The 22,363-nt window shown below is 43.4% G+C and overlaps 3 protein-coding genes across 5 annotated transcripts; all 3 read left to right on the forward strand.

Annotated features, from left to right (window-relative positions):
• The first annotated feature begins 2,211 nt into the window (after positions 1-2,211).
• LOC143002638 (uncharacterized) lies at positions 2,212-7,042 on the forward strand. Of its 2 annotated transcripts, none has more exons than XM_076152837.1 (5): positions 2,212-2,632; positions 3,335-3,664; positions 4,410-4,562; positions 5,997-6,052; positions 6,141-7,042. In XM_076152837.1, the coding sequence occupies exons 1-5, from the start codon at positions 2,563-2,565 to the stop codon at positions 6,300-6,302; spliced, it is 771 nt and encodes a 256-aa protein (XP_076008952.1). In that variant the 5' UTR covers positions 2,212-2,562; the 3' UTR covers positions 6,303-7,042. The 2 variants fall into 2 exon arrangements, with proteins under 2 accessions (XP_076008952.1, XP_076008953.1); XM_076152838.1 differs by having other exon boundaries at positions 6,144-7,042.
• Positions 7,043-10,608: 3,566 nt separating this feature from the next.
• Positions 10,609-16,746, forward strand: il12rb1 (interleukin 12 receptor subunit beta 1). 2 transcript variants are annotated; one of them, XM_076153645.1, is made up of 15 exons: positions 10,609-10,880; positions 11,236-11,359; positions 11,487-11,680; positions 11,755-11,897; positions 11,985-12,018; positions 12,683-12,802; positions 13,024-13,100; positions 13,412-13,646; positions 13,758-13,904; positions 14,042-14,140; positions 14,490-14,645; positions 14,759-14,914; positions 15,017-15,086; positions 15,197-15,272; positions 16,149-16,746. In XM_076153645.1, the coding sequence occupies exons 1-15, from the start codon at positions 10,811-10,813 to the stop codon at positions 16,443-16,445; spliced, it is 1,998 nt and encodes a 665-aa protein (XP_076009760.1). In that variant the 5' UTR covers positions 10,609-10,810; the 3' UTR covers positions 16,446-16,746. The 2 variants fall into 2 exon arrangements, with proteins under 2 accessions (XP_076009760.1, XP_076009761.1); XM_076153646.1 differs by having other exon boundaries at positions 10,609-10,870.
• A 1,260-nt stretch (positions 16,747-18,006) lies between these two features.
• On the forward strand, positions 18,007-22,363 carry klhl26 (kelch-like family member 26). The gene is made up of 3 exons (XM_076153471.1): positions 18,007-18,253; positions 19,931-20,113; positions 20,757-22,363. The coding sequence occupies exons 1-3, from the start codon at positions 18,204-18,206 to the stop codon at positions 22,336-22,338; spliced, it is 1,815 nt and encodes a 604-aa protein (XP_076009586.1). The 5' UTR covers positions 18,007-18,203; the 3' UTR covers positions 22,339-22,363.

The raw sequence follows: 22,363 nt of genomic DNA on the forward strand, positions 1-22,363 counted from the left end.
CTCCAATGGCAACCAGGGACATCGATGACACCAGTGTCATCCTGGTTGCTAAGGAGCTGGTGATAGTTTGCCTGGTTGCTAGGACATGAGCTTGTCCCAAGTACAGCAACAGTGAGCCCACATCTCTCTCTCTCTCTCTCTCTCTCTCTCTCTCTCTCTCTCTCTCTCTCTCTCTCTCTCTCTTTCTTTCTCTCTCTCTCACACAGACACACACAGACACACACAGACACACACACCTGTTATTGACCATGGTACTGCTTCAGCTTTGACTAGATAAGGTTGCTGCTGCTCAAAAGAGACCATCAGACTGCATTGCTAGAACGTGTGGATGAGTCTCTGTGTATTACTGTGCTGACCTGACCTGAGGGCAAAGGTCATCAGGAAGGAAAGTGTGTTAAAATATAATAATCGTTTCAGATAACATCGAGATAGGAACAGTTTATGTAATCAAACAAGATGACTGAGAGCAATAACAATGGTACAAGCTTAAAGAAATGATTGTGTTTACCTGTGTGTGTGTGTGTGTCCTTGTGTGTGTGTGTGTTTGTGTGTGTGTTTGTGTAAGGGTGTGTTGGTGTGGTGGTTGGGGTTCCCATTCCTGATTGCCGGTTAATTGTTGTGATAGAGCAGCATTTAGCAGAAGATCCAGTCTCTCGGTTACCATGGCGATGAGGGCTTTCCTCCTCTTCCCATCAGTCTGTGTGCTCCCTCCTGTCGGCTGTGTGAGATGAAGCGGAGCTAAACACAGCTCTCTGTGTGCAAATGGCAGCACAGTCAGTGGGTTTAGGTGTGTTGGGTTTCTGTGTTTTCATCCGGTCGTCTTATCATTTATTCATATTTTGTTTACCACACTGCAGGAAAGACAGCTGACACACGTTTCTGCAAAAAGCTACATGAAAACCTGTCGCACATAGGGGTTGAAAGAGTTTCTGGGTAATTGCAGCTCACATAGGAGCCAACGTGAGGTAGAGGGGAAGAAGAAGACTAAGAATGGAGACAGCGGGGTGAAGGGGAGGGAGCGTGCGTGCGTGTATTTGTGTGTGCGTGTGTGTGTGTTTGTCTGTGTGTGGCGGGGTAAGAAGAGAAAGACACCGGAGCCCTGGACATGACTAATAACTCACAGATCCTCCTTATGATTCATACCAGCCAGGAACACAATATACTCTCCTATCACCAGCAGTCACCTCAATTATCCACTGAAGTATTAATAGCAGCAAAGTGAACTGGAGTATCTAAAGTCAAAGTACACACGCTGCTTTACGACCGCCTGTTTAAAGCCGTTTGATGTGCAAACTGACAGCGACTCTCTGTGTTCGCCTTTGTCTTTTCTTTAAGATTTTTTTTTCTCGAAAAATGGGATGTTTCCCTGTAACCATGGGAACAGCGAATCGTTGTCAGGCAGCGCTGTGCCTCATCAGCCGTTTTCCTGGTGTAACACCGCACAGTGACACCTCGTTCTCCAAGACATGCAACTCTCTCTTCTTCCTCCTTTTCTGTTATTTTTTAAAGGGTGACGATTTGTTCTTGCCTGTTTGCTCCACGTGTGTTTGTGTGTGAATACTTTTATCAGACTCATCCTCTATTAATGCCTGTTGCTCCCCCATAGATGTCAGCTTAATAAATAAACACAAGACAAACAAGCAGGTATAATCAAAAGTACCTTAATTCATTTTCTTGTTTAAAAACAAAAACAAGAATAGAATTAGAAATAGAAAATGCAATCACACAAACAGAGTTGTCCAAGTTTCTTAAAGGTAGAGAAGAGAAGTTCCAAAGTGCCGCCAATAGGTGGCAGCAGTCACTTCAGAGCTGCAGTAAGAGAGAGAGAGAGTGTGTCCTTGTGTCCTTCTCTCTTCCTCCTCTGGGCCTCTCTGGCTCCTCCTTGATCGCCTCCTTCCCCTGCTTCTCGGCTCCTTCTCCTCCTCGAAATCCTCCTTAAATCCGTCCTAACACCTACTCAGAAGTGCCCCTTGCTCTCCTCCTCCTCCTTTAACACCTCCTCAGTGCTGTTTGAGTCTGACTCTTCCTCCACCTCCTCCTTCTCCATCTTCTTCTTGATCTGGAGAAAAGGAACTGCAGTGGTTCTGAACCGCAAACAAATGCAAGAATGCTTTTGGCTTTTCTTCAGATTTTAAACTTCAGCACTCACACAATATTTATTGTTATAAAACATACAATGCATTTTTCCCTGTTTGCCATTTCTGAACTCTCTCTCTCTCTCTCTCTCTCTCGCTCTCTCTCTCTCTCTCTCTCTCTCTCTCTCTCTCTCTCTCTCTCTCTCTCTCTCTCTCACACACACACACACACACACACACACACACACACACACACACACACACACACACATCATGTGAGTGAGATCATCTCAATCTGGATCCACGAGGCCCTTTGAAGTCTTCCGCTCCCAGAGGCGGTTCTGACGCGGTGTGTAGCTGAATCGTTATATGTGCAAGTTCCTGTCTGCAGTTTCCTCCTGTCAGACATGTACACAAAGGATTCAGAGCAGCACGGCAGCACTCACAATCATCCTACCAGGCCTGCCAGCTCCACCTCTCCTCCGCCATGGTGAACTCTATCCTCACCAGCTATCTGGGGTTCGTTTTGATGGCCGTAGCTCACATGGTTTTAAAGGGTAAGTTGACGTTTTGAGTGAGGTATAGCTCACGTGTTGACATCAGGTGGCAGTGAGGGTTTCCCCCTCAAAAAACTTCTTGTTTTATCGTTTCGTTACTTTGTATCAATGATGAATGAATAGCGACGGTATAATGCTGCTGCGAGTCATTATTGTTACATTATTATTACATTTTCATAGGGAAATGCGTTTTAAGTGATAGGTTGAGCTTTTATTGTGCTGTGCTTCACTTCGTTCTCAGTGCTGTTGATGTAAAAGCACAGGGGCTCCATTCAAAGCCCCACAGACCTGGTAAAGAAACGCCAAACACCTCCAGAATGCTGTCAACAAAACATTGTCAGTAGTTAGTATAGTTCAGACTTAAATGACCATGAAAATGCTATAATATCAGATGTTACAGATCTGACATCTGCTGTACTGAAGCACTGAGGTTTGTCTTTTTTAACCACACAAGCCTTTCACGATGGTAACAATGGAGAATATAATAATGTACTATAAAACCCTTCACCCAAAGTATCATTACAGCACTTTTCATTGTCTCATCTCCTCACTTTGGTTATTAGATCAGGCTATTTAGGACAGATATTCTAGTACATTTCTGTCTGCTTCTGCTGTATGCGTTGCAGTAGATACACCACATGTCATTTTAAAGTGCAGATACATTTAGTTTGCTTCACATCTCTATGTTTTGTCTCAATCCAGGCCAGAGCCGCGCAGAGGTCACCGGGTTCCTCGGCGAGAACATCACCCTCGAGTTCACATTCGAGAAAGTCACCTTGAACAACGACAGTTATTTTGCACTCTACACCAACAACACCCAAAAGATCTCAGAGTGCAGGCAGGAGAAGAGCTGCTCACAAAGACACCCCTGTGCCGTTGATGCTAAGCATACTAAAGCATCCGTGCAGTACTGCATTACAAACCTCAGCCTCAATCACAGCAAGTTTTACTGGGCCAGTGTGTCTACAAACTCAGGACCCATGACAGAGAGTAACAAGGTCCGGCTGATCGTCCGAGAGGAGGAGAGGACAGGTGAGCATCGGCCTGTTGCACAGCAACCACAAGACTCAAACATGAGATAGTTGAAAAAAAGGCAATTTTTCTTGAGTTGTTGTGATAACAGCATGTTGGTATGATCCGCAAACTGATCCGTGTGCTGACTATCATGATCAATAGTAATACTAATGACAAAATTATTAGTGAAAACCCTCTGAATTCAAAGTTGTACAGTTTTACTTACCATTGAATTTGGTTTCCATACACTTTTATAAATAAATAAACAATTTAAAAAAAAGCTAAAAACAACTGAAAGAAAATTCTGAATAAAATATTCATATTTTGGCTTTAATATGGAAATACTATATTTTTGTTATTTGTAGAAATATTTTCCCAATCATTTAAAATCAATTATCAATCAAAACAACCAAACCCATTAAATATAGGAAAGTCGGTACAGAAAATCCGGAAAATGCGCTAATTTTTTGCCAAAATTCCCCCAAACATGTCCAAAAACCCCCAAATTTGTGTATCTAAACTTTGTGACAGTGCAGCTATTTTGGTCTGAAAGAAACTCCACTAATCTGATGCGTAAACGAGATGCTGCTCTGTAAAATCCAAACCATTTACTTCTCTTTCTCCTTACAAATCCAATTTGTATGCAAATCACCTGAACAGTTTCCACCTCCCCCAGTTTCCACGAACCAACCAACATGTAGCTCAGGAGGCACATTAGAAGCAGGTTGGTTATGTTGTCATTGTTTCCTTTTAACTCCTCCAGCTCCTCCAGCACCAACTGTCACCACAGCCGCTGAAGTCAGTGAGAGTCCCAGTTTCTTCTCCTTTTATGTCTTGATCGTCCTGGCCGCTCTGTCTGCGGCGCTCTTCGCCGGCCTGCTGCCTGTGTTCATATGGAGCCTCAAACGAGCCAAAGGTGGGGAAGTGTCCAAAAAGTACACAAGTCATGTCTTCACAAGTATTTTCTGTATTTCACAGATCATTCAAGTTTACCTGGAATCTTTGTTGGCAAGGCACCAGAAGTCTGACCCTTGACCTATTCACTGCTGGTTGCAGTATCAGCTCCATGCTTGAGTTGATACACTGAACGGCTTCAATCCCAATGTGTACCTCAAAGTACTGTGATGCTCTAAAATGCAGCATCAAAGCGATTTTAAAGAATATAATGATTTTCAAGGAAACTATTATATATATATCTGAACACTGATTTTGCTAATTTTTTGTGATATTTGCCGTTCTCTCACCAGCTCCTTAAGGTTTTAAAAGGACCCTTTCCGAACCTTGTACGATTTCTACAAGAGTCAAAGAATGTCAACATTTCCCAAGGCAAAGTGGACATATTAGTGTCTAGTTAAAACTCCATGTGGTCCTTGGGTCGTGTTCTGTGGGTCAATGTGGGTCCATTGCAAAAACAACGTCAGTGATCTAGTTCGGATGTAATATTGCGTCAACCCCCCGTGTCCCTCGTGGTGCAAATCTGCAATTCGTCCTTTTTTGTGTCCAGGACTGCAGTTCAGTTCAACCATATCACGACAACAAAGTTGGTCTAGGAGAATTTTTGCCACTGCGCGGAAAATATGTGTAGGTGTGGTTAGATGCTGAGGGCGCAGGCCAAGACAGGCAGTTTCACATCCTTGGTAAGTGATGATGATTCACACGTTGAAGAAGATTTGGTGTCTACCATCGCTGAGTGACTGATGGAAAATTGCTTGGTGTGCAGCCTCGCCTTAGCTCTCACACCCCCGGCCTACTTTTAATGAGAGCACTCTCTCTCTGTGAAGTGTTTTTGACAGCCCCAGAGACCTCAGAAACCACATTTGATGGTTTCCCCTGTTCATGTGTTGTAAATGCAGGGGTATGATGACTATGAGCATCTCAAGGAGACAGGAGGCCCAACTAAGCCCCCGTTTTCTGCCCAATTTGCCAAGGATGTTCTGTTTTCATCTGTTTTTTTATGTGTCAATCTATAGGGGAAATTGTCAAAAAGTAAGAAAGATTTCAATGATATAGTGTAGCTGGTGGTAAAAACAGGCACAAACATGTAACTACCATGCTGAACTGAGCTGAAGCTGATTCATTGTTGACATAAGTGAAGAAGCCATTTGGTTCATTCTTGTTCATTACGCAAAAGAAACGTTCACAAAGCTAAAAGTTCAGAAACTCAACACGGTTGATTTGATGCAGCATTAAGTGAAAATGCTGCCTTTTTAGCCTTTGCCTTGAAAGAGATGTTACTGCGGTGTTTCATCATTTGCATGTCGGGCAGGCTGGTAATGAAAGTTCAGTTGATTAATCAGTTTAGTTAAATTATAGGTGTTCTGACTGACTTCTCTTCTCCTTCTTGTAACAGAGCACAAACAACAACAACAACAACAACAACAACAAAGCCCTAGTGTCACAGCACAGGTGAGGACACACATCTCCTCTCCTCTTTTCCCGCCTTTAAAGATGTAAATGTAGAAACATTCATCTACCTTGTCTTTGATACTGTCAGCAGGAAACACCTGAGGCCTCTAAAAATGTCTGTACACCCTCACTCGTCTACAGCGTCCTGGATTTTCCCAAAAGACATCAGGCCGGGGCGGAGATCCAGCCGGCTGGCACGGAGTATGCCAGCATCAGTTACCTACCAGAGCAGACTTATTACGGGGTCTAAAAAAATGTATTTCTATCAAAGCAGATGATTGCAGTGATTCACCAGTAAAGCAGTTTGGGGCGCAGAGTCAGATCGTGAATTTGATGTCAAGACACCGCCGCCGCCGCAGCAGCAGGGGGTCGCGGGCTGTGTAGGTGTCTTTGGTGGTCATGGTGTAAAAGGTGCTAAGTGGGGCTGGAAACCACAACGCTACCCACCTGACACACATCAGCTGTTTGATTTGGTTTGCGCTGCTTTCAGGGAATCTGGAAACTCTAAGACATGAATGTACGCCACAACAAAACGTCCCACAAAAACTAAATGAAGATGATAGGAGACAATTTCATCTGCTGGTCTTGAATATTTAACAGTGTTTACATTTTATTTCGATTTTTGATCTCAGGATGATTGATTTTCATCTTTGTTTTTTGTTTTTACCGATGACATCATGTCTTTACAGCCCCCCGTGATGTCAGATTAAGCAATTCTTCAGTGTTCAGTTTTGTTTCCTCACAGTCTGGAGTTGTTGACTGGAAAAATGCAACTGCAGAAGAGTGTGTGAGGTGTCACCATTTGTATCAATGCTTTCACGCCAGTTTTACACACACACACACACACACACACACACACACACACACACACACACACACACACACACACACACACACACACACACACACACACACATACAGGAATCTGACACTATTTCACTATTTGTGTTATCTGTTACAGCGCTCAGAATAAAGTTCTCTTATGTCAGATTCTGAAGTGAGTACTTTTATGAGTCGGCGCATTTAGCTTGTGTACTAGCTGAAGTGAAAGCCCACGTGTCAGCTCAGACATCCCGGATGTTGGTTTATACTCAGGAAGGAAAATCAGCTGGTTGCTCGTAAATTATGATGGTGGTTTGCCAGTTGTCTGTTTCCAACCAGCAACCATACAAAGACAATGAATGTCACGTTATTTCTTAATCCTGTCTCACTGTTAGTCAGTGCTGCCTGTGTAGGTCTCATATAATGCGTTGTGCTGCTTCACATTTTACATGTACAGAATTCACTCCCAGCTGTACACTCACACTCACTATGTGTGGATTTACATAACTCTTCATCCATCATTGGTGAATAAAAATATCACACAACACCAGCAGCTGGTTTCTGTTCTTGTTTTGGTCTTCCTGGACAGGACAGGGGCTCCAGTGAGGGGGGCGGATGGGTGGATCATGTTAAATCACACTGCACTGGTCCTTATACTTGCTGGATCGCAGAGGCGTAGCAGCTCCCCGGAGGCCCCAAAGCTGGGATGATCGCAGTCATGATACATCTACTCAAACCCCCACGAAACCTATGACTGAAACAATGTGTAGAAGATAACATCTCTGAAAACTCCCCCGTCCTGAAAACTTACATGTTCACGATGAGTTAGTTAATTTGTTCCATTTTTTGATTTTTCCATGGCCTGAGTTTGCTTTGTAGTCACAGAGGGCGGCTGAGAGCCGCTTCTGTTTAAATGGTAAATTAAGCGAACTGAGCCAATGCCTGGTTCTCGTTTTTCATGCTGTACTGTAACTGTTGCACAGGAATTTCCCTCGGGATAATAAACTTTCATCTTATCTTATCTTATCGTAAGTAACGCCTCTGCACTTAGATTGAGTCTTCAGCAGGTCAAACAACAGTAGCAGCAGGAATGAACATATTTGTGTTTCACTGATGCACTGAAGAGAATTGCTGAGGCTGCATTTTCCCTCCCGCTTCTCTGGTGTAGAGATGGACTCACTATCTCTCATCAGTGTGCAGCTTTGCATAACGCGGCTGCACTCTGCACAACATAACGCCCACCACTACTCAGGTTTCCCATAAACAAGCCAGGGCTCAGTTTTCCTACAAGCGCGCTGCTGCAGCCTCTCACCCAAATACTGCAGTAATCCAGCCACAGTATCAGGCTAAATATACACAGATATCCGGTTTTAAATGTCAGTGCAACCAATATTGCACAAGTTACTTACACAATTCTTTACCTGCACTCAGGCGGTTCTGTTTTAGGTGGTGTTTGTTTGTCTGTTAGCAGGATATCTCAGAAAGCTTTTGCTGGATTTCCATTAGGCTTAGTGGGCCGCTTGGACAGGAGCCAGGGAAGAACCCTTTCAGTTATGGTACCGGTTGGCCTGATGGTAGCGCTGTAAGAGGCACTTTAACGTTTTGGCCTGTAACTTTTGAACCGTAAGAGGTAGAATCTGAAATTATTTTCCCTTTGTTCCTTGGGTTTGTCTGCAGCCGTCATGTTACTGGTGCCAAACAAGACTTTCTGCCATTTCAATTTTTCTCCATATCTGCTTTTAGAAATTAGTCAATTGTCACACACATCTGCATGTAGTTTGTCTGAATCAAGACGGACAAACATTTATTAAATTATAAGTTTAAAGGCTTATTCTCCACAAAGTGCTGAATCTCATGATCCTGTAAGTCTGCAGCAGGGCTCTCTAACCCAGACCTACCAGGGCCCCCATCCAGCAGGTTTTATATCCTGCCATTACCTTCATTGAAACCAGGTTCAAGCAATGAATTTAAAGGCACTGTAGTTTGAAAAAAGAAAGAAAGAAAGAAACCGCTCCTCTGATCAGAACAGTGAATATATCAAGTCAATGTGAATCTGAAACACAAGTGAACAGGTCTAGGAACTTTACATCTGTTCATCAAACAAAGAAACGTGAAATCAGAGATGTACTGTGCTGCCACACTCTGGATAATCTGTGTTACAACATGAGCGAAACATGACTCATGAGGCCTGAAGTATAATTTACAGTATGATGGTATGACATTTTTTAACATTGAACAAAATTGTAATGCAAACTCTATAAGCTACAAGTGTTGATAAATAAGCAGTAAATGTCCTTTGGAAATAAACTTCACTCGAGTCACTTTCATTCCTAATTACTTGTACAAGCACGCCCTCTACTGGCTGTGTTGGATACTTTAGTTGAGAAATGATGAGAGCAGAACGAACACATTTTATTTGTATTTACACTAGGGAGTCTTCAACTTTAAGCTCTATCCTGCTGATATGCCGTCATTCTCTGCTTTAGGAGGGTTACAGGTGACACCTCCATGATCGCACATCACATATTAACGTATGATACACAATACTATACAATATATACATTATTTTGAAGGATATTGATAGCATTTACAGGTGTTTTGATTGAGAATACATTTCAGTTAACCCAAAATACAGAAGAACAGATCTTTTGGTGTTGGTGGTAGCTGCTTCCTCCTAAAGGTCACCAATTTGAAAATGAAAGGGAAAATGATTTGGTATGAAACTGTCTCTTGTATAAATGGGAAATGGGAAGAGAATGAGGATGTAGGATGAGTGGGAGGAGCAGGAGAAAAACGGTCTGCATGACCACAACACAGATGAAGAGTGGGTGCAAGCGTGACAGACTCTTCCTCCTCCTCCTGAATCAGCCAATGGCAGGCCTGCAAAGGTGATCCAGCACAGCCGCATCACACCATGGAGCCATGTTTGTTGTGATGAAGCCCTCAGAAAGACACCCAGTGCTCACTGCAGGCTTCAATCAGGCTTCTACTTTTGCACTATCATAAAGTGTTGTGCAAACATTTGAAACGTCATGAAACTGAATAAAGTAAAACACATTTAGGGAGTGCTAGTAGTGTTCACTCCTATAGATGAAACTAAAGTCTCAAAGCCGCTCATGACATTGAAGAATATAAATTCATTGAATGACCGATCGATGTATTTTCAAGGGGTTTACTTTGTGACATTTCGTGTACCGGGCCTCCCGTTACTTTTAACACATACTGTATATGACTCATTTCTCTTTACTGAAGGATCCGTCACATACAGACTTCCAAAGTTGATCAACTGTGCTGGAAAGTGTGTTTTCTCTGAACCAAAGCCGCCTGGGTTAGAAAACATCTGGAGCTCTTATGTAAATATTCAGAGATAAAATTAGGGAAAATATAATAAATAAAGAAATAAAAATAATATACAAAAAAGGTAAAATTATTAGATTTAATATTTTAAAAGGAATAAAAATACTAACGACAACAATAAAGGTGAACAACAATCAAATGAAATAATAAAAAGTGGTTAAAATTCCAATCAGATATAGTTTAAGAAGATTTTAAAAGAACATTTAAAGGAAAATTTTAAAAGAACAAAGAGACAAAAAAGTGCACATGATGCAAGTCTGAATTGTCTTTGGTTTGGTTGTTTTCCTGTCACAGAGCGACATCAATGCTGAAGCAAACACGTGACTTCAGAGAGATGCTGTGTGTCTGTCTACCCCCACAGTGACTGTCTGCCAGTGCATCACACACACACACACATACGCACACTGCCCCCCACCTGTTACACTTGTGGTTCCCTGCTGCTAACACAACCTGAGAGACATGAAACTCCGCTGACATTTCTGAGAAAGGCGGTGGAGTTGTGTGAAGGCAGCATGAATACATGCAGCAAGACACAGTGAAGAGGAGCCGATCCTCCATGTAGACTGAACCGTCTACATAATGGACTTTGTGAAGGCTTCACTACAGGGATGGACTGCTGTGGTCATGCTGCTCACAATGGTCAGCAAAGGTAATTTCATCTTCTTTTTGTAAAAGGCTGTGGTCTAAAGCTCACTGATTCGTTGCTATTTAAACATCTCAGAGTTCAGCTAAGAATCAAAAAACCTTTTCACTTTAGCAGTGTGAAGAGTAACACCAACCACAAAGTCTTGGTTGGCTTATCTGCACCGTGTGGCTGACATTGGCAGGTGCCATCTGCACCGTGTTGCTCTTTGCAGCTTCACCTTAAGCTTTCCCTCTCTTCTGTATGTGTTTAGCAGCTTCTATCCTCTGTTGTTTGTGTTGTTTCAAATTTCAGCTTTCAACCCAAATGAATGAAAAAATATCTATCTAGTGAAATCATGTTGAAATGTGTGTTTCCTAAGCGGCGACATGTGAGGCTCCCTCCAGTCCTCAGTGTTTCAGAACAAACTCTGCCGTGTCTGTTTATACATGTGAGTGGAGCACAGACACGACTGAGAGCAACCAGAACAATCAAGTTTACTTTAGGTGAGTTTTATTCATTTCATCATGTTGTAAAAGAGACTTAATGCATCTATGAATAGGTGGATGTATGATGGATGATGGACGGATGATGATTATCTATCTTTGGGTAATAACTCCTAAACTCCTTTAGATATGGAAATCTCACACGCACGGTTCTGCCAGCCGGCACTTCTAAAGAAAGGATATCCGGGAGAATTTGGAGCAGACAATGGTTCCGGGAGGAGGAACTCTTCGTCTGGCAGCGTGTTCACATCTGGGTTATTGCTCGCGCAGGAAACTTCAGCTGCACGTCTCCCACCACATCTGTCATCCTCAACCAGTCAGGTACAGACTTACTAACTCACTAACATACACACAGTATCACAGTGCAGCCAAACATCTCCCCTTTTCCTCCCCAGTGAAGTATGAAGCTCCAAAGAACATCTCAGTGTCCTGGATGGGAAACGACCTGAACTTAAGTTGGAGAGCTGAAGCAGAGCAGCAGGCTTTAGCAGAGGTCTCGTTCCAGATGGAGGGAGACGCCGCAGAACCCTGGGAAAATGTGAGGTGTCCTTGTATTCAATGACCGAATGTAATTTTAGATTTCCGCTCCCTGGTTTAACCTTAAACCTTTTGTCCTCATGTATAGAAATCAACAACTACGAACAACACCGATAACACCTGTGAGTACCCACAAGTATTCAGTTTTGTTTCCTTCCCCTTGTCAAAATTCTGAAATAAAAAGTTAAAATTACGAGATTCTAATTTGTCGCTATGATTTGATGATTAGCTCAATATCTCGATTTTTTTTTAATTTCATAATTTTTACTTTTTATCACCTAATTATGTCTATTATTTTATCTCTTAAATATGACTAAACATCAGAGTTTTATTTTGATGAAGGTTAAGATTTATTTATTTATTTTAGACCGCTTCGATAGAATCCATAATTCAACTGTCTGTCATGGCTCATTTTCTTAGGTGGGAGGAGTTATATTTTACTCCTACCCATATTCTGACAAGTAGAAGGCTGTGAAGAAATAGGCAGCCAATGAGGAGGCAGAACTGTGTCACATGATGTTATGTAGCCCGGAATCGTGACTACATTCTGACATATTCACACAAAACCAAGAAAGTAGTGAAAGGTTTCAGCCTCATGTGATCCCAACTGACCAATCACATCCCTCTCGTCAGAATACTGGTGGGACAAAATAATGCGAGGCTCCACCCATAAAACAATCTGAAATGTCTGATGCTTTCACACAAAGATCCTTGGAAAATCATGCCGAAGCTCCAAAATAACCAAGCAGAGTGACCTTGACCTCCATCTTCTCTCCGCCCGAACAGACCAGGTCATTGTTGTGAATCTCCAGAAAGATTCATCTTATCGGGTCCAGGTCAGGCATCAGTCCATCAAGGCCCCGAACCCACTGTGGAGCGGCTGGTCGTCAGTTACTGTTCCTGCAGGTGACATCATATTCTTCTTGATCTGAAACATGCATGTTAATATCTGGAGGAATATTTTGGTAGTTTGAGTGTAACAAACCTTCAACAACTCACCAACTGGCTCAGAACTGGAGCTTCAAGTTTTATTAAACAAAGGAAATTAGGCCCTTTCACTGACAAAAGGCAAAAGTGATTGTTGTTTTTACCAGATAAATATCTTTTTCTTGTCATTTTTCCTGCAGAGCTTGAACACCCACTTGAAGTTAATATGAGGAAGAAATGTAGAGATGGAACTCAAACAGTGACACTCACTTGGCAGGTAAGTTAGTGACAAATCACCGTCACATAAACATTTGTGACTGGATTACTAAATGGAATCCCCAATCATTAGGTAAATTCCCAATACGAACGGAAGCATGAATACTTTCGAAAAGAACTTGAAAGAATTTTGGATTTGATTATTGAGTAATAAAAAGTACAGATTCATGAAACTGAAAGTGAGTGGAATCTTGTACCTTTACAGTTTGACAAGTTCAAATATCAGGGCTTTCCAGTGAACCTTTCACCTTTCGTAGTGTCTTCCATTTGTTTCTCTCTCTTCCCTGACCTGTCCTCCATTCTGCCTCTCAGCCTGTGCCCCCTGCAGCAGCGGTAGGTGGTGTAACTTACAGCATTGAAGACACTCAGCGATGTCACGGATGCCCTTGTTACACCAAGAATTGTTTCATCAACACGACAAATACCAAATACACCACCTTTGTGACGTACTCGGCTGCCAACATCTCTGTAATCGCCTGGAACGCAGCAGGAAAATCTCCTCCGGCAGTTGTTCACGTTCGTGCCAAACCTGCTGCTGATCTGAAACGTACGTATGTGTCTCTGTGTGAGTGTCTGCTCCAGTGTGATATTATATATATATACATGAGCTGTGTATTAATCCTTATTCCCCCCCCCCCCCCCCCCCTCCACCTGGCAGCTTGTGAAAAAACATTATTAGGAGAAAAATTGGGTAAGCAAACGTGTCTGGAGTGGTACGAGCTTGAAGACGGACACCCAAAGCCAGAGAGTGTCCTCACTTTACTGGCAAGGACCACAAAAGCAGAAAACCTGAAAATGAAAGCAGGTAAGATTTGACGCAAGGGGGAAGTGGATAATTTACTGTAATGTTTGTGATCTCTGGTTTATGGATTTACTGTAAGTGCAGATCATGAAGCATTTTACCTTAAGCAGAATTGATACTTTTTATGTTTTTCATTCTAGAAATGAAGGACCATGTCCGCTACCTTTACATTGAACACAGATGCGTCAACAGGAGGCCGCAGACGGTTCAAATGTGCCTTTTTTACAAAACGGAGGGAGGTAAGCTGTAACATAAAGCTGTTGATAGGAAAGATTTCACAAAGCGAGGCAGTAAAAAGTGACTCAAAGCAGCGTCATGAAAGCACAAGAAGAAACTAATCCCACATCGTCTCTGAATTCCCCGCCCAGCAAAAGTTGATTTTTACCTCCAACGCCCTAAAAACAGGAGACATTTGGTCTTCCAATGTCCCCTTATATCAGATGTATGGAGACAGAACGACTTATGTAGTCTAATCAGGCATAAAACCTGACAAGAGTATAAATAATAATGTTTGCGTCTAAGTCGAGTATGCAGTCACATCCTCCTCATTGATTCTGCTGCTTGCTAATCTCTGCTTTCTCTCCGCAGCTCCAATCAGTGCACCTGAGGATTTCATCACCTTTAGTGAAACGCACACATCCGCTTATCTATCGTGGCGCGCCATCCCAACTGGGCACCAGCGAGGTTTCCTCACACACTACGTCCTGTGCAGGGCCAACGGCAGCTGGCAGAATGAAACCAAAGGTCGACCCGAGCATCACCTAAAGAAGCTCTAACATGAGATCAATAGCTGGTTTCATTTTCATTCCCTAAAATCTGAATTAACCGAATAAAACAAATGAACTTTCTACCATCAGAGTGCCGTAACATATCAGCCTCACTGCTGAAATACCGTCTGGAACACTTGACGCCAGGAGCAAAGTACAACATCAGTCTGGCCAGTGTGACGAGAGCGGGCGAAGGGCCTGCAGCCACAGTCATCATCAACACAGTGCCACAGAAGCACAGCAATGGTATCAGACTGAGCGGGGATGAAGCAGTTTGCACATTAATGTTTACGTCCTTTTGTGGCCACTGACTTTAATTCATTATCTTTCTTATGTTCCTCAAATTAGTGTTGCTGAGTTTGGGCTTGCTGCTTTCGTTCTCCTTCCTGTCAGTATTGTGCACTTTTACATTCAAGAGGTGAGTACAAACATTAATAAGCAGATAAGACACATTGGGTAAGTTAGTCATGGAAACATATGCAAAGTTGAGTTTTCTTTGTTTGCTTTTTGTTCTTTTCAAATATTTAGAGTCAAAAACAGAATCTTGCCTCCGGTGCCGACGCCTGTTATTCCAGATTCAGCCAAGTTTCAACCAGAACATCAGGTAATAACTCGCAAGAATCAACATTTGCCATTGTGTTGTGTGTTATGTTGAACCATTTATTCATTTAATGTCCACGTTGCTGTTTGTACATATTTGTCGTATCAAACAATCAAACAGGGATTATGTGGCTTTCTAATTGACACAAAAACAAACAACAACATTGACTACAAACTGATCTGTGCTTCTCATTTAGTCGGTAGTTAAAAAGCTAATTATATTGAATCAAAACACAATTTAAGTCTTTATATTTCCACATTAATACAAGGAGATGTTTGATTGATCTAAGAGGCTCACAGTGTAAAATGTATGGAAGTACTGGTAATGGTCTTCAAGAAAAGTAAAAGCAAACACAGGTGTGATCTTAAAGCACCGACTCACATGTTTTGGGGAGGTGGTTGAAACCGAGGAAAGTCCCTGCTGAAGCTGCTGAGAGAACCACACACTTTTAACTTGAGCACAAAGCAGAACACTTGCGTCACTAACAGGTCGTTTCCGGACATTCCCTGTTTCATTCAAGTCCTGTAACTAATACAGGCTCTGCAACTCAACTTGAAAATGCCAATGATGTCGTGAATGTCAACTCTATAGCCAAGAAGTCATTCCCATATTTTCTATCCCTAAACTAAACTCGTGTTGTCTCAAGCCAGACAGAAGGATGTGTTGAATATACAAGCGGTCCATTGTGATGGTTGCTTTTATCATAAGCTAAAAAAGGAGAACAAAGAGTTAATCAGGAGGTTACAGGTATTTATGAGCTGAAAGTGGTATTTGTAAGTGAAGAGAAGTGGTTATCATATAAATAAAGTTTGCTTGCTCATGTGTGGATTGGTCTCCATGGAAACTAAACCACGTACCTTTACATATTAACCTGCACAGGAGATACTGCAGGGGAAAGAGGTGGTGCACAAGTTAACGCTGTGCCAGCTGCCTCCAGAGGGGAAGTCTACAGAGGCGCTTGAGGCCTCAGAGGAGACCACATTCCTCGGCGGGACAGACGGTGTCCCAGTGGATACTGACGATGACAAATCTGATGAAAGCGGCGTCTACGAGGAGAACGCCCTGAGATGCACCACGGATGAAAACATGACCGATCTGGAGCAAGTGGAAAACGAGATCGCCATGTTGATATACAGGAACGGTTTGGTGTTTGACGTGAAAACAGACTCGGGTTAAACGATCTGCAGGGGCAGATGTGTTGCCTGACAGATTCTATCGAGTCAATATTAAGGTTTCCATATGTAAATAGATTTGTTATTGCTTGTGATCTTTGTTCTTGTCCAGAAGTAGATCATATTTAATAATAGGGAGTTGAACAATATTGAACCTTTGGCCCATTGTTAACCAACAACCACACACACAACAATGGGGGAAGTGAGCATAAAGGTTTGATAAAGGTGTGAATGCTGTAAAGAAATCTGTTTTCTGTTTCTATTTCATAATAGGCTTTGTTAATAAACTTTCCTTGAACATTTTCCATCAGCAAATACTGAATAAATCTCCAATTGATGCCAAGTTCAGGATATTAACAGCCATTTCCTTGTTTCGTGCAAATTTTGCTCCGCTGGCCCCACTCATCATTCATCAATGGGAATGTACAAGGCATGTGGGTAGGAATTAGGGTCTCGAACCACGATCTATCATCATCGTCATCATCTAAGTTTGGACCACAATCTCTTCAGTAGAATGGCAAGTAGAGGATCAGTTTGGCGGCAGAGTATCTGCAGGTCAGAGTAAAGTGAAACCTAAGGGATGTAGAACAATGAGGCAGTGGATGTGACTGCCGAAAGGTGAACATGTGACAGGAAGTGGTCACAAAAAAAACCCCCGATGACCTTAAAAAGTAGTCACATAATGAGAAAACTCGAGCTTACTCATAACCAAACAAGACTTCTGTGGTGCTTCAGTCTGTTCAAATAGGTTCATGTCATAATGATTTGCCAGCAGTGATGACAGACTTGAAGCATTTTCCACCACAATGCATTTTACTGTTGTAGCTTTAAGCTCAATCTGGCTTCCTGGTTTGGTGGGTGAAGTGTTTGAGGAGGATCTCAGTGAGAACGTTATGAATGAGATCCTATCTTTCATCTCTGCTCACATTGAGATAAAGATCATGTGTTGAGACCACAGAGAGCAGACTGACATCTGATAAGGGTGATGTGCGGTTACCAATACTATACAAAGCTCCTGCATTACATTCTTGTTTACATAGTCCAAACAAACTGAGGACACTTATCTGCCAGATGTGAGGACTTGTTTTTGTTTTAGGCCTTGTGTTATACTTACATTAGTCAATGAATTGAAGTTGTCTATAATGTATATTTTGGATTGAGAAGATGTAATGAAGCATTTGCACAACATTATTGAGTATTCATACAATTTCTCAGGGGTTTAATACTATGTAGGAACATAATGCGACACCGGCTTAAAGATGGATATATGGACTGTGTGAGACTGTAACATTATCATATTATTGCATTAATGATGAAAATCGCTCAAATTGGAGGTCAGGGTTCTTGAAGTAGCGGTTGCAGTTGAAGTATTACATGCTGAAAACATTACATGGACACAATAAAGTAAAAATAGAAGCACAAATCCCTCAGAAATGGGACAGCAGTAAAGGAAGTAGTACAAAATGGAGATACTTATATCAAGTACAATTACCTCAAACTTTATTCTCACCGTGTAGAAGAGCTGCAGCGCCCCCTCGTGGCCAGTACATATGAGCGCAGAGGTGTAGCGCACAGCTGGTTGGAGAGGAGGTCACCGTCTTCCCGCTCTTGTGTACCGACAGGAGGGCAGCTGCTCTCGGCTCTCCTCTGTCCACCACCACCATACGGTCCGCCTCGATGCTCCTAACACGCCATGGTTGTGCCGCTGACCCTCCCGGAAACCCTCTGAAGATGCCCTATGCGTGCAGCACTGTGTTAGAAGATGGCGGAGTCGGACGGAGGGGATTTTGCTACGGAACATTCTCAGAGCAGGTGAGCGCGAGCCGGGGTGAGTGTCTGCGGGTCCTCGCTCTCTGTGTTTGCCTGCACGGAAGCGGAGGAGCTCCGGTTTGCCGCTCGGCCGGAGCCCTTATGGCCGTCCTTGACTACAGGAAACACCGAGGATGTGCCCGGCCTTTGGACGTTCACGTTGTTATGTTTGAAAGCGAGGTTGTATGAGAAACACTTTAATGTTGTACACTGGGGAAGCGTTACATAGAGGAAATGCTGAAAACTGTCACAGTTTATGTGGTTGTCACGATTAAAAACAAGTCAAACTCAGGTGCACCACAACAACAAACAACGTGAGGCCCTAAAAAGATGACAAACTAACTAACTAAAAAGTGATGTTAATGGAAAGTTTAATGCTCAGACAACTGCCTTTTAAAATAACACTTTAAATAAATAGCTTGTGCACCAGGATATGTCCAGATTGAATACTTTATTATGTCGCTTATGCTGCCCAGAAACACACCTGGTGCGTCTCATTCCCAGATGGCAACCAGCTGCGTCCATGAATGACACACTAACGCCATAGCGGTGACTCCAACTACACGCTACAGGAAGTCTATGACGTCAGAGAGCTTTCTATAAGAACAGAGCCGCTAACAGTTATGTGCGTGTTCTCGTTGTAGACATTTTACGTGCTTCAGCATAATTTCCAGTTGTTTATTTTGGTAACTTCCTTGGTATTGAAGACATCTGACGTCATAGAAGTCTTCGTAAGCTCATCACCTGAAGGCTGCCAGCTGATTCCTAGCTGGGTGATCAAGTGATTCACCTTCATTTAGTTCTGCCAGAGCAAAGCCAGAGCGTCTCTACCTTTTCCCCAGCCGCCCCTTACCCTCCTTCCTCCCCCTGCCCCACTCCTTAAAGGTACCCAATGCTAATGAGAAATCTGACAACACAAACACACACAACTCTTTGATTATATGATAACACTCAATAATCCTATATATATATGTGATCTATAATGAAATGAAAAGCACCCCATGCAAATATTGACCACTGAACACATTTTGTTGGCAGGTTTGGAAGTGAATGTAGGATGTTCGGAGTCCTGTATGGTGCAAGAGAATCACTTTGGGCTCCTTTAACACTAAGCTGGATAGTGAAGGAGTTGTCATTAAAACCTCTCTCTACCTGGATAGATGGCATTTAGTTCTGGAAATGTTTCGGAGGCGTTTTCATCAAACCCGGATCTCTTATTTGTACCTGTAGTATCAACATGTCCATCCACAGTGACATTGCTCCTTTTTAATGGCTCCCATTCTTATTGGAGGCGATGAAACGGTGCTTCTTACATCTAGCAAGGCCATGTCTGACTGCAGAAATAACATCCTGCCCCAGCAGTGTTGTGTGTAGTGTGCACGGCGCTGAAAGTCTCGACACTGATCCTGTACGGATTACATTACAGCCCAACTGGCTGTGGTAGATCATGTTGTATTTCCATCATTGCCACTTTGTGTATGTACACCTTGCATTGATATACATTTCTTTGTAGTTCACCAAACATGCAGATCATATTTATATATGTATGGCTATATAACACAACCAGAACCAACTTACACTATGATAAGAAATTAGCAAAACCCTGAGATTTAGAAGTTCAGTAGACACAGAAGATCCCTCGACTAACTGAAAGTAAAAAAGCCTTTCTCCTTCTTCCAGTATGGCTAACAAGAACAGCACCTTACGCTGTACCTTCTCCGCCCCGAGCCACAGTGCAATCCTCCTCCAGGGCTTGTCCATCTTGCGGGCCCAGGGCCAGCTGCTTGACGTCGTGTTGGCCATTAATGAGGAGCGCTTCCAGGTTCACAAAGCAGTGTTGGCCGCTTGTAGTGACTACTTCAGGTTAGTCTGTATGACCTTTGCCTGCTCCATTTGCATATTAAATTTGAAGCACTCAGCTGAGGCTCTTCTCCCGAGCAATTTACCCTGAGTGCACTGTTAGAGTCAGCTTGGTCTCCTAGATTAACTATATGAAAAGCAATTTCAAGCTCTCAATGCGCACATCAACTAGGCTTTGTTCTCTCTCTCTCTCTCTCTCTCTCTCTCTCTCTCTCTCTCTCTCTCTCTCTCTCTCTCTCTCTCTCTCTCTCTCTCTCTCTCTCTCTCTCTCTCTCTCTCTCTCTCTCTCTCTCTCTCTCTCTCTCTCTCTCTCTCTCTCTCTCTCTCTCTCTCTCTCGCCTGGTCATTGTTTCCACTGAATTCATATTTACAGGGGTCATTGTGGTCATGTAATTTTAGGAGTGTAGAGACAGCAGACTTGCATACAGAGAGGCTACATGTATTTAGAATATACCTGAATATTTAACATTCTTTTGTCATTAAATGGTGGTTCAGATGTTATTTTCACCTAAGTGGTCACAAGAAAAAGCATCAAAACAGCAAGTTTGTGAAAGTTATGATAATAAATGCCATTTTCATCAGCACATGTAGATTAGATTGGGTTCTAATCCGTCCTTCAGTTTGCTAATTTGTTCTTGATTTACAGAGCAATGTTTACTGGCGGCATGAGGGAGTCAAACCAGGACACTATTGAGCTGAAGGGCTTATCAGCCAGAGGCCTGAAACACATTATTGACTTTGCGTACAGTGCAGAAGTCACTCTAGACCTGGACTGCATTCAGGATGTACTTGGAGCTGCTGTTTTCCTTCAGATGGTTCCTGTGGTGGAGCTCTGCGAGGAGTTCCTCAAGTCAGCAATGAGCGTGGAGACCTGCCTGCATATTGGCCAGATGGCCACCACATTCAGTCTGTCTTCCCTCAAGGAATCGGTGGATGCTTTTACCTTTCGCCACTTCCTTCAGATTGCAGAGGAGGAGGACTTCCTACACATCCCCATGGAGCGTCTGGTCTTCTTCCTGCAGAGCAACAAACTGAAGAACTGCAGTGAGATTGATCTCTTCCATGCTGCCATCAGGTGGCTGCAGCATGACGAGGCCCGTCGGGCTCAGGCCAACAGGGTGCTTTGCTATGTGCGCTTCCCACTGATGCGCTCGTCTGAGCTGGTGGACAGTGTCCAGACTGTGCACATCATGGTGGAGGACGTGCTGTGCCGCCAGTACCTACTTGAGGCCTTCAATTATCAGATCCTGCCCTTCCGGCAGCATGAGATGCAGTCAACGCGGACGGTCATTCGTTCCGATGTTATGTCACTCATCACTTTTGGCGGGACCCCCTACACAGACAATGACCGCACTGTGAGCACTAAGGTGTATTATCTCCCTGACACTGCATCCCGCCAGTTCAAAGAGCTGACAGAGATGGAGACGGGCTGCAGCCATGCTTGTGTTGCTGTACTTGATAACTTTGTGTATATTGTTGGAGGACAGCACTTACAGTATCGTAGTGGTGAGGGGGCGGTGGACGCCTGTTTCCGGTATGACCCACATCTCAGCCAGTGGCTGCGCATTCAACCCATGCAGGAGGCTCGTATTCAGTTTCAACTCAATGTGCTGCATGGACAGCTGTATGCCACTGGAGGGCGCAATCGGTCTGGCAGTCTTTCGTCTGTGGAGAGCTACTGCCCAAAGAAGAATGAGTGGACCTATGTGGAACCGTTGAAGCGCAGGATCTGGGGTCATGCAGGGACTCCCTGTGGAGACAAGCTTTATGTTTCCGGGGGTTATGGCGTCTCACTGGACGACAAGAAAACCCTTCACTGCTACAACCCCACATCTGACCAGTGGGACTTCCGAGCTCCCATGAATGAACCTAGAGTATTACATGCCATGATCAACACCAGGGATCGAGTTTATGCCCTGGGGGGTCGCATGGACCATGTGGACCGTTGTTTTGACGTGCTGGCAGCAGAGTATTATATTCCAGAGAATGACCAGTGGACCACCGTCAGTCCCATGAGAGCGGGGCAGTCTGAGGCCGGCTGCTGCTACCTGGACAGCAAGATCTACATTGTTGGAGGTTACAACTGGCACCTGAACAATGTCACAAGCATTGTGCAGGTGTACAACACAGAAACAGATGAGTGGGAGAGGGATTTGCATTTCCCAGAGTCCTTTGCAGGCATCGCATGTACACCAATCCTACTTCCACAAACCATCACACAGCGCTGACCCACTGACCTGATGTCTGTGAAGA

The sequence above is a fragment of the Genypterus blacodes genome, unplaced genomic scaffold, assembly GCF_046128005.1.
Source record: "Genypterus blacodes isolate CSIRO-AG114 ecotype Tasmania unplaced genomic scaffold, CSIRO-AGI_Gbla_v1 ptg000058l_1, whole genome shotgun sequence".
NCBI classification, from domain to species: Eukaryota; Metazoa; Chordata; class Actinopteri; order Ophidiiformes; family Ophidiidae; genus Genypterus; species Genypterus blacodes.